At 47.4% G+C, this 13,045-nt stretch overlaps 1 protein-coding gene across 1 annotated transcript in view; it reads left to right on the plus strand.

Moving 5' to 3' along the window:
• Nucleotides 1–13,045, plus strand: part of WBP4 (WW domain binding protein 4) — an 807,881-nt gene that overhangs the window by 456,351 nt on the left and 338,485 nt on the right. The window contains exon 8 of the mRNA XM_069640150.1: nt 1,419–1,693. Coding sequence (XP_069496251.1) covers nt 1,419–1,693 — 275 coding nt within the window. The remainder of the gene's footprint in view (nt 1–1,418; nt 1,694–13,045) is intronic.

Here is a 13,045-nt window from a genome sequence, read left to right on the forward strand (position 1 = left end):
CAATGGGTTCTGCTGAGCCTTTTCGCATGAGGTGGATAAGTGTGCAGTGGAAAGTTATGCTGTCAGCTTTCCTCTGCCCATGGGTATTGTTGTAATACTGCTTTGTAATCTATTCCCAGCTTGTGAATATGAAAGATCCAATTCTGCAGAAGGAATAAGTTAACCATGCTTCTCCAGCATTGGTATCTTTCATGATTCCCATTTGACCCTCCTACCTACCCCGCGTGGCTCATCTTTTGGCTCTTACTGCCACTCGCATGCTCTGCCAAATCTGAAGATGGCTGACAGGGGATGAGCTAAGGGAGGTCTTCCTATTGACTGTGGTCAGTATGATCCAAAAATGACTGTAATAGAGCATAAAAGTGACTGAAAGTTTTCAGTTTTAAGTTTAAACTGATCTATGTTACAGAGGATTCCCAGCCTGACGACGGGGAATGTTCACAGCATGTGAATTTATGAAAGATTCCAATGCGTTTACTGTTGTGTGATTTAGACTAATCCTGAATGTTCTACTTACCTAATGCTTGGGGAGGTAGGTTAAAGGGGCGCGGGGCACTGTTAAGACATCTATCTGTAACATTTCTTGATTAAAAATGTACTGCTCTCTGTTTGGTTCCAATAAAATGAAATAAATTATATCATAAAACAAAATGACTCTTTATTATACAACCAGCCACCGGCAATGAAAATCTCCAATCAATGTGCTGAAGTCTTCAAACTGTCTTCTCCTTTCATCAGCTCTAATGACTGAAACCAGTGACAGAAAAACACAATCTGGGGGGCTGGCATTTTGAGTAGCCAGAGCAATGTCATACATGCATCCTCTTTCTGATACAGCCCTGTCAATGCGGGACTTATTTTAGTCAACAAAATGTAATATTCTTTCCAACCACTAGGTAGACCATGTACAGCATATCACTCAGACACAAGCTACATCAAAACTATTACTGTTAGTAACGTTTTTCTTATAGTTTGTTAAACCAAAATAACCCAAGCTCATTCATGTTTTGGAAGAGGGTTGTGCTACGTATTGCGAATTGGAAGAGGCACAGACATTTCAATAAGAGGTTTACAAGCTGAGACCATTCAATGTAGTACTTTTTATAAAACTCTTCTTCACAAGTGTAGTATTTCCATTTCAACTTAATAAACTCAAGAATTTACTTTAATTCAGAGTCGAAAGGTCTAGGCATCAGTCATACAACACCAACACTATTTTTTGCATGTGCATAATTAAACTAAAATCATATCTAAAAATGACACCAGTAATTAAGAGGTCCTTCATTATAGGAGACTCCATGATGTAGAGAATTATAAGTATTGAATCACTAAGTGTGTGCTGCTTTTACCATTTAATTTGAAAAATGTACAAGACTGAGAGATGTGCAGATGGAAAATACATTCAAAGTTGTTTCTAGAATCTAGGTGGGACAAGCCAGAAGACTTTGTAACTGCAAAGGAAAACCTCCCTCCCAGCAGCACGAGTACCACAGCATGTGGCACTGAAGAGTGCACAGAATCTGCATCCCAAGAATCTGAAACCTCAGAGTTGACAACAACTGAGTTGAGGGAATCGAAGCCTGGAAAGGGTTCAGAAATCGGATCCAAGGAGACCGAATCTGTCATTGACGAAGGCACAGAAACACAAGAAGCTGAGGAATCTGAATTTGCTGCAGAACCATCTAAACTGCAGGCAAGTACTAATGTTTTATCCCTCTGTGCAAATGCAGCAGATACATTTGTTGAGTAAATGTGTACCTTCTATGTGGTGATTTAGCTGCATCTTTTTGCGTTTTCTCCTAACACTTGTAGTGGCCAATCCTCTGCTTATTGGTATCTGGGTGATGGCACTGTATCACAGATCTGAATAGAACCCTCTGTTTTCCTGGGAAAATGATAATGGTGTTAATCTGTTAAAATTGCTTTATGAAGGGTTGCAACATTTAGAAAACCCTAAGCTGGACAAAGTTATTTAGTTATGATTAGTGTATTTATATGCAGTCTAACTGATTCAGTTTTAATGTTTCTCTTTCCTAATTGTGTGATTGCTTTCCCGTCGACCTATGGCATTTATTTGAATTAAAAAGTGTAACGGCTTTGTTTTGCCAATGGGTTTTTGTACATGTTCATGGCTATGCACAGCTTAATGCATATACAGTACCTAATTGCTTCACTATGTGGGAAGTTTTTGGAGTATACGTGCAATGCAAATCTTTGAAAAAGAGTAGTGAAAGAAAATGGAGGCAAGCATAGAGACATGAAGCAGGCTAAAGCGGAAGGGACGTGGATGGTGTAATGCATCACTAGTGTGTTGTTTGGTTCTGCTCTATAGCACTAGTCCTTTTCCACTGCCCCCCATATAATACTACTGCTATTGGGGCCATACACACATTAGTGAATACGGTTTCCAGGTTGAGTTAAGCAACTTGAGGACTTGGGTGTTTCTCATTGTCATGCATATAAACTAAGCCAACCCATAGAACCCGTTATTAAAGTTGAAATTCAAACACATGTTCGTATGAATGCACTTTCAGCAGTGATTAGCATATAAAATGCTACATTGATTTAATTCCTGGAATCATCGGAACACCTCCCCATTCGTTCATCTTTCCAAGGAATTTTTACATGTATAGATAGGGGAGTGAATGGATCTTTGAACACCCAATGTGCTGTTGGTGCTGCTCTTTCACTCGTTGTTGTTCTTATGGTTTTTCAGGATTTCCCAAGGAAGTGTTTTTGCTCCCTGAGGTGGTGTTTGTGTCCCCCCAAAGTGGTGGTTGTACTCTGCTCTGCCCCCTCAAGGTGGTGGTCCCTACCCCTGGGTCTGTGCCCACCCCCCGCTTGGGAATGGGTCTGTGTCCCGCCCTACGTTGTCTGGCACTGTTTGTCCCTCCTTTTCTGCTATTTGTACCGCCCCCATGCCTCCTGTTCGAGCTGTGCTGCTTCGGAAAATCTTTTGTGCTGCGTCAATGACGTCGATACGCCGCCCTCAAGGACCTCGGCCGACGTCACCAGATGTTATAAGTAGGACGCACGATGCTCGTAGCCTAAGTTCTGTTTTTTCCACGAACGTGTTCGCTTCGGGAATCTCGGCGCGCCTCGACTCTTTGGAGTTTCTGTTGTTTCTCGGTATCTTCGGACCTGTTTGTTTTGTGAAGTTTATCCTTCGTGAAGATGTCTACCTCGTCTTCCACTACGCGTCCGGGCTTTAAGAAATGCGGGGACTGTGGGTCCAAGATGCCAGTGACAGACTCGCACGACACCTGCCTCTGGTGCCTTGGGGAGGCCCATGACACGGATGACTGTGTCGACTGCCAGTCGCTCACGTCCAAAGCCTTGCGGGAGTGCAAGAAGTTGTTGTCGGTAGGTAAGGTGTCCAAGCCCCGGAAGTCTAGGTCCGCGGGGCTTTCGACAGACGATTCGAGGGGCGACTCTCCACATCGTCGTCGGAAGTCCAGTGGGTCTCGCTCCGGGAGTCGGTTCCGCCACTCCTCTGCCTCTTCGAGGCATTCCCGGAAGCACCGGCATCGGTCGCCTTCCCCGTCCTCATCCGAGGACTCTGCCTGTCGGCAGGTCGCTTATCCCACCAAGCATGCGACACCGGAGGAATGGGCTTCCTTCGGGAAGAAAATGTTAGAGATTCTCGAATCGCAGGGCACCAGTCCGTCCGCGCTTCCGAGTGGGGTCGGTCGTGATCGGTCGAGAGACACCGCTCGTACGCCTTCGGGCTCGGGTGGTCGGCACGATTCGCGGGAGAGGTCCCGCTCGGTCAAGGGGAATCGTTCTCGTCATGCCCGTTCCAGGACCCGGTCCTCGACGCGCTCGAGACCGTGTGAACCTGTGAAGTCTTCAAAGAAGACATCGACGCCTGTGGCGCCGAGGTCGTCGACGGACTCTCTAGAGGCTCCACCTCCGAGGAAGTCGTCGGCGCCAAGGATGTCGAAGGACACGCTCGGGGCTTCGCCTTCGAGGCCTGTGTCGATGCCGTCGGCGCTGCGTCTGACGTTGACGCCGATTCACCTGGCGCCGATTCACTCAACGCCCTTAGCGCCTTTCGAGGCTGTGGTTTCGGAGGTACCCCGTGGCACAGGGGAACCCCCTAGAAAGGCTCTGGGTAAGGTCAAGCATGGCTTTGTTCCCATTCTGTGCCTTTTTACCGCCATCTGGAGTACATTTCAGAGGTTGATGAGGGCTCTGAGGATGGCATGGTTCCTGATACGGTGCCAGATGAGATTCTCTCGGTCCATAGCCAATTTGAGGACCTACGACAGTCACTGCACGATGCCACTGGGCTGGACACCTCTCCGGAGGTGCAGTTTTGTAGGCCTGAGCCAGGCACTCATGCTGACTCCTCGTACCGGCGCCTTATGTCTAGGGTCACCGAGTACTTGGGATAGTCTGCTCCCCCAGGGGAGTTTCTTCAGGATGATCTTACGGACATCCTCGACCTTGGTCCACCAACTGACCCGGTACTGCTGTTTCATATGGCTCTACAGAAGAGGGTGGCGGCGGCTTGGACTGCTCCGGAGAGTCTCCCGGCAGTGGGCAAGTCTTTGCTGCGAAAATACCGCCCAGCCAGTAGCAACACCTGCTACTTGACCAAGCACCCCACTCCGGAGAATTTGGTGGTGCAGGTGGCTACGGCCCGGGTAAAGCAGGCGTCGTATCCTACCATCCCTCCTGATGGGGACGACAAACGTTTTGATGGCTGGGCGAAGAAAGTGTTTTCTTCAGGGGGTATGGCGCTTCAGGCGGCCAACTCCGTATGTGCCTTGTCTCGTTTCACGCACACTCTGTGGAACTGTATTGCCTTAGCGGCTGAACATATTCCCGAAGGGGACGAACAGGATGGTTTCCTTGCTATGGTCCAGGATGGCAAGGATGCCATGTGTGAGTCCGTTCAGTCGGGTTTGGATATGGCAGATTGCATCAGCCGGTCCATGGCGGTGAGCACCGTAATATGCAGGTTTGCGTGGTTGCGGAAGTCGGGGTTTGCTCCTGATGTGCAGGCCCGGCTCCTCAACATGCCCTTTGACGATGAACATCTTTTTGGCAGCAAGGCTGACGAGAGCCTTGAGAGGTTGCAGACCTCCAAAGCTGCAGCGAAGTCGTTGAGTGCTGCAGTTCGACAACCTCCGCCTTTTCGTCCTAAGGGACAGCAATGGAGGGGAGGTTCCTTTTGTTATTACTCATCCTTTGGTAAAGCGAGAGGAGCTGTCAGTCAAAGGGGCCACCGTAGGAGTGCCAGAGGTGGAAAACAAGGTACTCGAGGTGGCAAGGCCGCTCGGGCAGTTGCCTCTTAGCCCTCAGGCAACGCCGCAGCTGCTGCCACTCAGTTATGAGGCCATGTCCCATGGTTTGCCGGTTGGGGGAAGGCTGGCACAGCATCTTGTAGAGTGGCGTGCCATTACTTCAGATGTGTGGGTTCTGGAGATCATAACCCACAGCTACTGTCTTCCCTTTCGGCAGAGGCCACACGACAATCCACCAGGGAACCTCTCTTTGAAGACTCCGGATCCGCTCCTTGCGCAGGAAATTCAAGCCCTGCTGGAGAAAGGTGCCATAGAACTGGTGCCTGTAGCGGAGAGGAACAAGGGATGGTATTGCCCTTATTTTTTGATTTCGAAGAAAGACTGGGGATTGAGACCCATCATGGACTTGCGTGGTTTGAACAAACTCCTCAGGAAGGACAAGTTCAAGATGGTTACTCTCTCTCAAGTCCTCCAGGCCCTTCAACTTCAGGACTGGTTGGTGTCTCTCGACCTCAAGGACGCTTACTTTCATGTGCCGATCCATCCCAAGCACAAAAAGTACCTGAGGTTCGCGGTTGGCGACTCGCACTTTCAGTTTCGGGTCCTGTCGTTCGGATTGACCTCCGCCCGAGGGTTTTTACCAAGCTCATGGTGGTGGTGGCAGCGTATCTCAGGAAAGGGGGGATTCACGTCTACCCCTTCCTGGACGATTGGTTGATCAGGGCGCGCTCTCCCGAGCAAGTCCTGGATCATCTGTCCGTCACCTGCCACTCCCTTCACAGGCTGGGCTTCTCCCTCAATTTAAAGAAGTCCCATTTGACGCCATCACAGCTGCTCCAGTACATCAGAGTAGTGCTCGACACATCCCTGGGGCAGTGTTTTCCTCCCCAGGTGAGGGCTCTTCACATTCAGCAGATGGTGCACAAGTTTCAACATGCCCAGACGCTCCCGGCGTTCGAGTTCTTGAGGTTGCTCGGCCTCATGGCATCCTGCATTCTTCTGGTGCCAGAGGCTCGACTGCGGATGAGATCTTTGCAGTGGGCACTCAAGATGCAGTGGTCACAATCCTCCGGCAGGATGTCGGAACCAGTTCAGGTGCCGCCCTCGGTCGCCCAGGACCTTCTGTGGTGGGCCGTCGAAGGCAATCTGATGAAGGGGGCTCCGTTTTGGCTTCCCTGGCCGGAGGTGACGATCACGGGATGGGGAGCTCATGCCAGCGAGTTGACAGTCAGAGGTCGTTGGTCGCCGTCGGAGTCCAGACTCCATATCAATCTGTTGGAGCTGAGGGCCGTCAGGCTAGCCCTGAAGGCTTTTCTGCCGACTGTTTGAGGAAAGAATGTCCTGATTTTGACGGACAACACGGTGGCCATGCACTACCTCAACAAAAAGGGGGGGGGCAGGGTCACTTCCTCTGTACAGGGAGGCGATGCAGCTCGAGTTCGATCTCGGCAGTTCATCTGGCCGGAGACGAAAACGAGACGGCGGACGTTCTGAGCAGGCAGAGCACAATCTCTCACGAGTGGGAGCTGGCTCAGGAGTTTCTCCTGGAGATCTTCGCCCTTTGGGGCACCCCTCAAGTGGATCTCTTCACCTCCAGTGTCAACCGGAAGTGCGAAAGGTTCTGCTCGTGGGAATTTCCTCCAAGAGGAGCCTTAGGAGACGCGTTCATGGTGGAGTGGTCATTCCCACTACTGTACGCGTTTCCTCCAGTCCCCGCCATCCCGCAAGTACTGCGAGGTTACGGAGGTTCGGTTCCCGGATGATCCTCATTGCTCCGGCGTGGGCCCGGAGGACGTGGAACCCAGACCTTCTCGACTTGTCCATCTGCCCTCCACGTCGTCTTCCCTACCGAGACAATCTACTCTCACGGGAGGGGGGTCAGGTTCTCCATCCAGAGGTCAGATCCCTCAACCTTCACGCTTGGCTTCTGAAAGGTTGAGGTATAAGGATTGGTACCTCCCTGAAGACGTGATGGAGGTGTTGCTCTCGGCCAGACGGCCAGCAACAAAGTCCCTGTACCGTTGGCGTAAGTTCTGCAAGTGGTGCAGAGTTAAGAATGTGGATCCTTTTGCATGTGCCATTCCCATGGTTCTGTCTTTTTTGCTTTCTTTGGCCCACAGGGGCTTGCAAGTGGGTACCGTTAAAGGTTACCTGGCGGCGCTGTTCATATTTAAGCGCTTGTCTGAAGAGTGTTCCTATTTTAAAATTCCTTTAATTTCTCAGTTTCTGAAAGGGCTCACTAATGTGTTCCCTCCGTCACCTTTCCAGGTGCCCGGTTGGGATTTGAACCTTGTTCTCAAGTTTCTGATGGGTGCTCCGTTTGAGCCTTTGCATTCATGCCCTTTGAGACTGTTAACTCTTAAAACTGTATTTTTGGTTGCGATCACTTCCGCTCGCAGAGTGAGGGTGTTACAGGCACTTTCAGTTAAGCCACCCTTCACTGTGTTTCATAAGGACAGGGTTGTCCTTAGAGTTCGTCCTTCCTTTCTTCCGAAGGTGGTGTCGGAATTTCATTTAGGCCAGAAGGTTGTTCTTCCGGCGTTTTATCCTCCTCCACTTCCTGGTAAGGAAGAGGAGAGGCTCCATAGGCTTGATCCTAGGAGAGCGTTAAGCTTTTATATTTCACGCATGTCGCGGGTCAGAGTGGAAGATCAACTCTTCATTGGTTACGCTGGAAAGCGTTTGGGACAGGCTGTGACGAAACAGACTGTCTCGCTGGATTATTTTGGCTATCTCGGAGTGTTACCGCTTGGCGGGTAAGCATGCACCGGTCGGCTTGCGGGCCCATTCGACCAGGGGTATAGCTGCCTCTACTGCCCTACAGGGGGGTGTTCCTATTGGTAACATATGTGATGCAGCCACCTGGGCTTCGGTACATACTTTTGTACGTCACTACTCCCTCGATTCCATCCGTGGGCTGGATCTGCCCTTTGGCAAGGCAGTCCTTTACCCCGCCATTTGATTGGGCATTCTAAATTTTTGTTTTCTAAATTCTTTTCCCACCTCTTTGCATTGGTACTGCTTTGGGACTCTGTCATAGATATGGAATACGTCGGAGGACCCAATCCCCTCGAAGAACAAGTTACTCTTACCTGGTAAAGTTCTTTCGATGGGATTGTCCGACGACGTATTCCATATCGCTCCCTCCGTGCCTTCCCCGCTACAGAATTTCTTATGCTATTGCAGCTTACGTTTCCACAAGGCTTTGTGTGTCAGACTGGCAGAAGACTGGTACCACACGTTCTGGGAAAAAACTCCAACTGAGGCTATGGGCGTCGTGCGTCCTACTTATAACATCTGGTGCCGTTGGAAGTGGTCCTCGAGGGTGGTGTATCGACGTCATCGACGCAGGACGCAGATGCTGAAAGATTTTCCGAAGCAGCACAGCTGTGGTGATTGTCATAGATATGGTATACGTCGTCGGACCATCTCATGGAAAGAACGTTACCAGGTAAGAGAGTAACTTGTTTGTCTGGCTGTCGAGAACACTGTGTAGAGAAGCAGTCGATGTGCTGGCGGGTGAACGCAAAGCTGTCGGGAGAGCTGGAAAGAGGTCTGCAGTGTAGGAAAGCCCATTCTGAAACGGGAGCTTCACCGCGGCAAGGTACCATTGGTTGGGGGTGCTTCAGTACACCAGTGAGTCCACCTAGAGCCATTGGGGATCTCGGTGTGTACCGACAGTCATGTGAACGATTAGTAATATTTTTTTACTGACCAAGTGAAATACAAAGATAGAGCCTAAACAAATCTCAATACAAGAGATGTCAGAATGGGGAAAGTTGGAGCAAGCATTACCCTAAGCAAATGAGTACTAATGAGAATTTAGAAAGGCAAAACCTGAACAAGTCTCCATACATGAGATGTCAGTATGGGGAAGTTGGGACAAGTAGTACCTAAATCCAACAAAATGGAGCACAGTGAAGTACTATAATTCTGCTGAATTAAAGGACAGTGAATTCATGAAGTTCTGGTAAAAATGAACACACCAGGCAGTGAACATTGGAAGGTGAGATACCTGGCAGGGTAGTATACCAGGAGGTCCAGTAAAATGTGTATAAAGGAACTAATTTATTTTTTAAAGTATATTTTTTATTTATTTTTTATTTAAAGTGCGTTATGGGTGACTAGCATCCTTTTCGCACTAACATACACAAAATACATTTTTACACATTTACATTTATATTGCCATAAAATAATAAAATTCATCGTACAAAAAGTGATGCATAGAATAAACATCATATATAATCTCATTGTTAAAATCGGTCTTAGTTACTACCATCATTATTAATCATGAATTTTATATATTTCGTCCCATACATACTTTGCTGATGTTTAATACTGATGAATCAGCTCCAAACAAGCCACTCCAAAATACATCAGAGTCAGGGTCTTTGTACTTCTCATATGCGCGATCATATATAAATTCAAACTTATGTCGAAAGATTGTCTGCCACATTCCTTCAACTTTTTTAAGGCTCCCAGGTGTGTCAAGGCTATAGCTATATCATATGCCCTTACTTTCGCTGCTATCTTTGCCAAGTTAAAATCTAGCCATGTTTCTGGGATCTTAGTGATTCCGATCTTGGTCATATAACTTGTAACTCTCGTGTCTAGTTCGCTGTACCATTTACTTGTTTTATATCTACAGGCATGTTGGCTAGTAAGCGACAGTAAACTATCAGGGCCCGCCAATTCATACTTGATCTTGGCCCAGAGGTTACAAGATGCAATTGACCATATCATACCTAGAGACGGCAGACACAATTCTAGTCTGATTGTCTGGACAGGGGTGCAGGGGGGGGGGGGGTAAGTTTAACATGGAACGAAGAATCTTTCCCTCAAGTTTACCAACGCCTTCCACACACTTCCAGGGGAAGACCTCCAAAGTATAAATGATAGTCGGCACAATTGAAACTCTGTATGCTAATATTTTTGCTTCAAGGCATCTCCCCCCTTGGGTATCAGTCGTCTTCCTTAAAACTAACCCTTTCCTCCAGGCTTTCTGAATCACCTCTTCTAAAATGACCGCTGCTGAACATTTTGCCCTTATGGTAATTCCCAAGTAACGCTAGCTTTTGGTGGTTTCCACTCTCTCTCCTCCTAGCCACCATTGTTTCTTTGTTGGCAGCAACCGTTTTACCGAACACCATCATTTTTGTTTGACTAATATTAGGTTTCAAGGCCAGAAAAAGTCAACAAAGCCTGGAGTGATCGTTTCAGGCCCACTTTAGTCCTGTCCAGGATCACCACATCATCTGCATAGGTTAGGCACACCCGGCCTTTGTTCCCATATTGGGGAGTGGTGTTAAGTGCTTCTCCGAGCCATTTTCCGAGCAGGGAGAGGTGGATGTTAAAAAACAAAGGTGCCAACGCACACCCTTGTTTTAAGCCTTTCCATGTTGGGATAGAGTCTGATAGTGCCCCATCCTGCAATAACGTAATTTTAACAAATGTGTCCCCGTACAGGGCTTTTATAAAATAGATTAGGGAGGGATCTATTTCTCATTCCTCTAACATTGTCCACAACTTCCCTCTGTCCATGCTATCAAACGCAGACGAGTAGTCCACAAAACATGCATGTAAAGCCATCCTTGGTTTAGATTCAAGGTCGGAGATCAATGTCAACAGGATCCAGAGTGGAGGAGTTGTCGAACATCCCTTTCTGAACCCTGTTTGATGGTAAGAAAATATTCCCTTTTGGACTACACATTCTGTTAGTAGTTCCAATAAGATGTTAGCGAATACTTTGCTGCTACAGTCCAGCATAGCCAGGAGTTTGTAGTTTTCCAGGCATTCTCTCTGGCCTTTTTTAAAAATAGGTATAAGGATGGCACTTTTCCAAGTCTCGGGTATCAACACAGTTTGACAGACCTGCAAGTAAAATTGTTTTAGCGTACTTACCCAAAACTCTGTATCTCCTTTCAGAGTCAGGTTAGTAAGGCCGCCAGGGCCAGTAGCACTAGACTATTTTAATTGTTTAATTTTGGCTAACAGGTCTACTGTTTTGAGATGTTCTCCCATCATGGTATATCTCATTGAGTGGGCGGTCCGATACAAATTTTGAGGACCCTAAAATGTCCTTTTGATATAGTGTATCCATCTCATCTCAGTTCCCGAGACAATTTCCTTGAGACCCGGGTGAGGGCCCTGGGCCTTAGCCAACCAATGCCAGAATTTCTTTGCATCCTTCGTTCTTATTAATTTGTTCAAGTACTTCCACCTCTCATCGTCACAATACCACCCTATGGTTACGTAGCCATGATTTATAGTAGTTCCTTATTGATGTGATCAGTTGTTTAAGTTCTAATTCTGGTTCCTCATACTTTTTTTCAGTTTGTTAATTGCAGACTGTTGCTCTTTCTTTTTATTAGCAATTAGAGGGTCAAACCGGCAGACAGGGCGAGGTACATTTTTATTGCCCACTTTTTTTGTGGATGCAGCTTCGGTAGTTACTCTACAGAGCACTTCCGCCATAATATCTTGCACACGCATCCTGTCCTTGGCCACCATTTGGTTTTTCAAAAGTACATTATATTTAGCCATGGTTTTAGGGGTCCAGCGTAAACGGTTTCCACCAGAGTTGACCTCAAGCTTGTGCCTTAAGGTCATTGGCCTCAGGATAATTTCTTGCAAGTTAGTAATCAACATTAGGTGGTCACTAACTTTTGTATCCTTTAATTCTTGGATTAAATCGTATGTGTTCACAAAAATTAAGTCAATTCTAGACTCTCTTTTATCGTTGGACCAGGTGGTACCTTTTACACCCTTCACCGGATGAATAGGTACGAGATGAAATTCAGCCATGGTTCTCATCCACTCCATGGCTCTCTGCCTCCCCCTTGGGTCGTGTTTCTTCTTCCCACCCAACGTCCCTGTGTGTTTGATAACAGTCTACATTAAAGTCCCCCGTTATAACCATCCCACACCACTTATGTGTTCCTCGCCATGCCCTAAATGTTCTCATCAAGATCTCTCTAATTTCAGTGGTCATATGTCCACCCGGGGGTCATATAAGGTCGTCACCAAAATTGGTTGCCCGCTCTCGTTGGGATTTGTGATGGTGGCTGTCATAAAATTCAAGTTTGGCGGGCCCTAGTTATATTCCCTTATATTAAGCCAGGCTTTAGCCCCTATGCATAAGCCCCCCTTTTGGGTCTACCCATTACAGAATGTTTTGATGGCCAAAAATTGAGTAGCCGTCTATTGCACAGGGCTCCCACAGCCATGTTTCCTGTAAACAAAAATAAGACATTTCATTCAGTATCTGCAATGCCTCAACATTACGTAAAAAGGACCCATGACCTCTAGTGTTCCATGATAATAATGACAATCCTTTAGACTCCGTCGAAGACTTCCATCAATAGGCGGGTACCTGGATTCCCAGTGGCCCTCCAACCTCCTGTCATTCACTTCTGTAGTGTGTTTAGACGGGTCCCCTCGCCTATCCCCATAGCTACTTTCTTTTAGGGCGGTCGACTTCTGTGTGGCTGGAATGAATATTTGTATCTTAAATCCCAGTTGTTTCAGTGCTTCAGAGTTCTTACAAATCCTATTGGTTACCAGAGGAGAGACGCTTGTAATTACCACCCAATTGTCCGCACTGTCAAGATTAGGTAGTTCTACTTTAGGCATATCTTTGGATGAAATCCGCATCAAGTACGGGATCAGATGCAGTAACTTCAGCAGCCACTTTCTATTTAAGAAAGGGTTGTTTGTCAGATTTTCTTCCACCAGTTTCATGTGTATTAAGTCTGCACACCACCGTGGGTCTTTGTGGCCTCTTTTATATCGTA

This window comes from Ambystoma mexicanum, chromosome 7q, assembly GCF_040938575.1.
Source record: "Ambystoma mexicanum isolate Mex_15411 chromosome 7q, UKY_AmexF1_1, whole genome shotgun sequence".
NCBI classification, from domain to species: Eukaryota; Metazoa; Chordata; class Amphibia; order Caudata; family Ambystomatidae; genus Ambystoma; species Ambystoma mexicanum.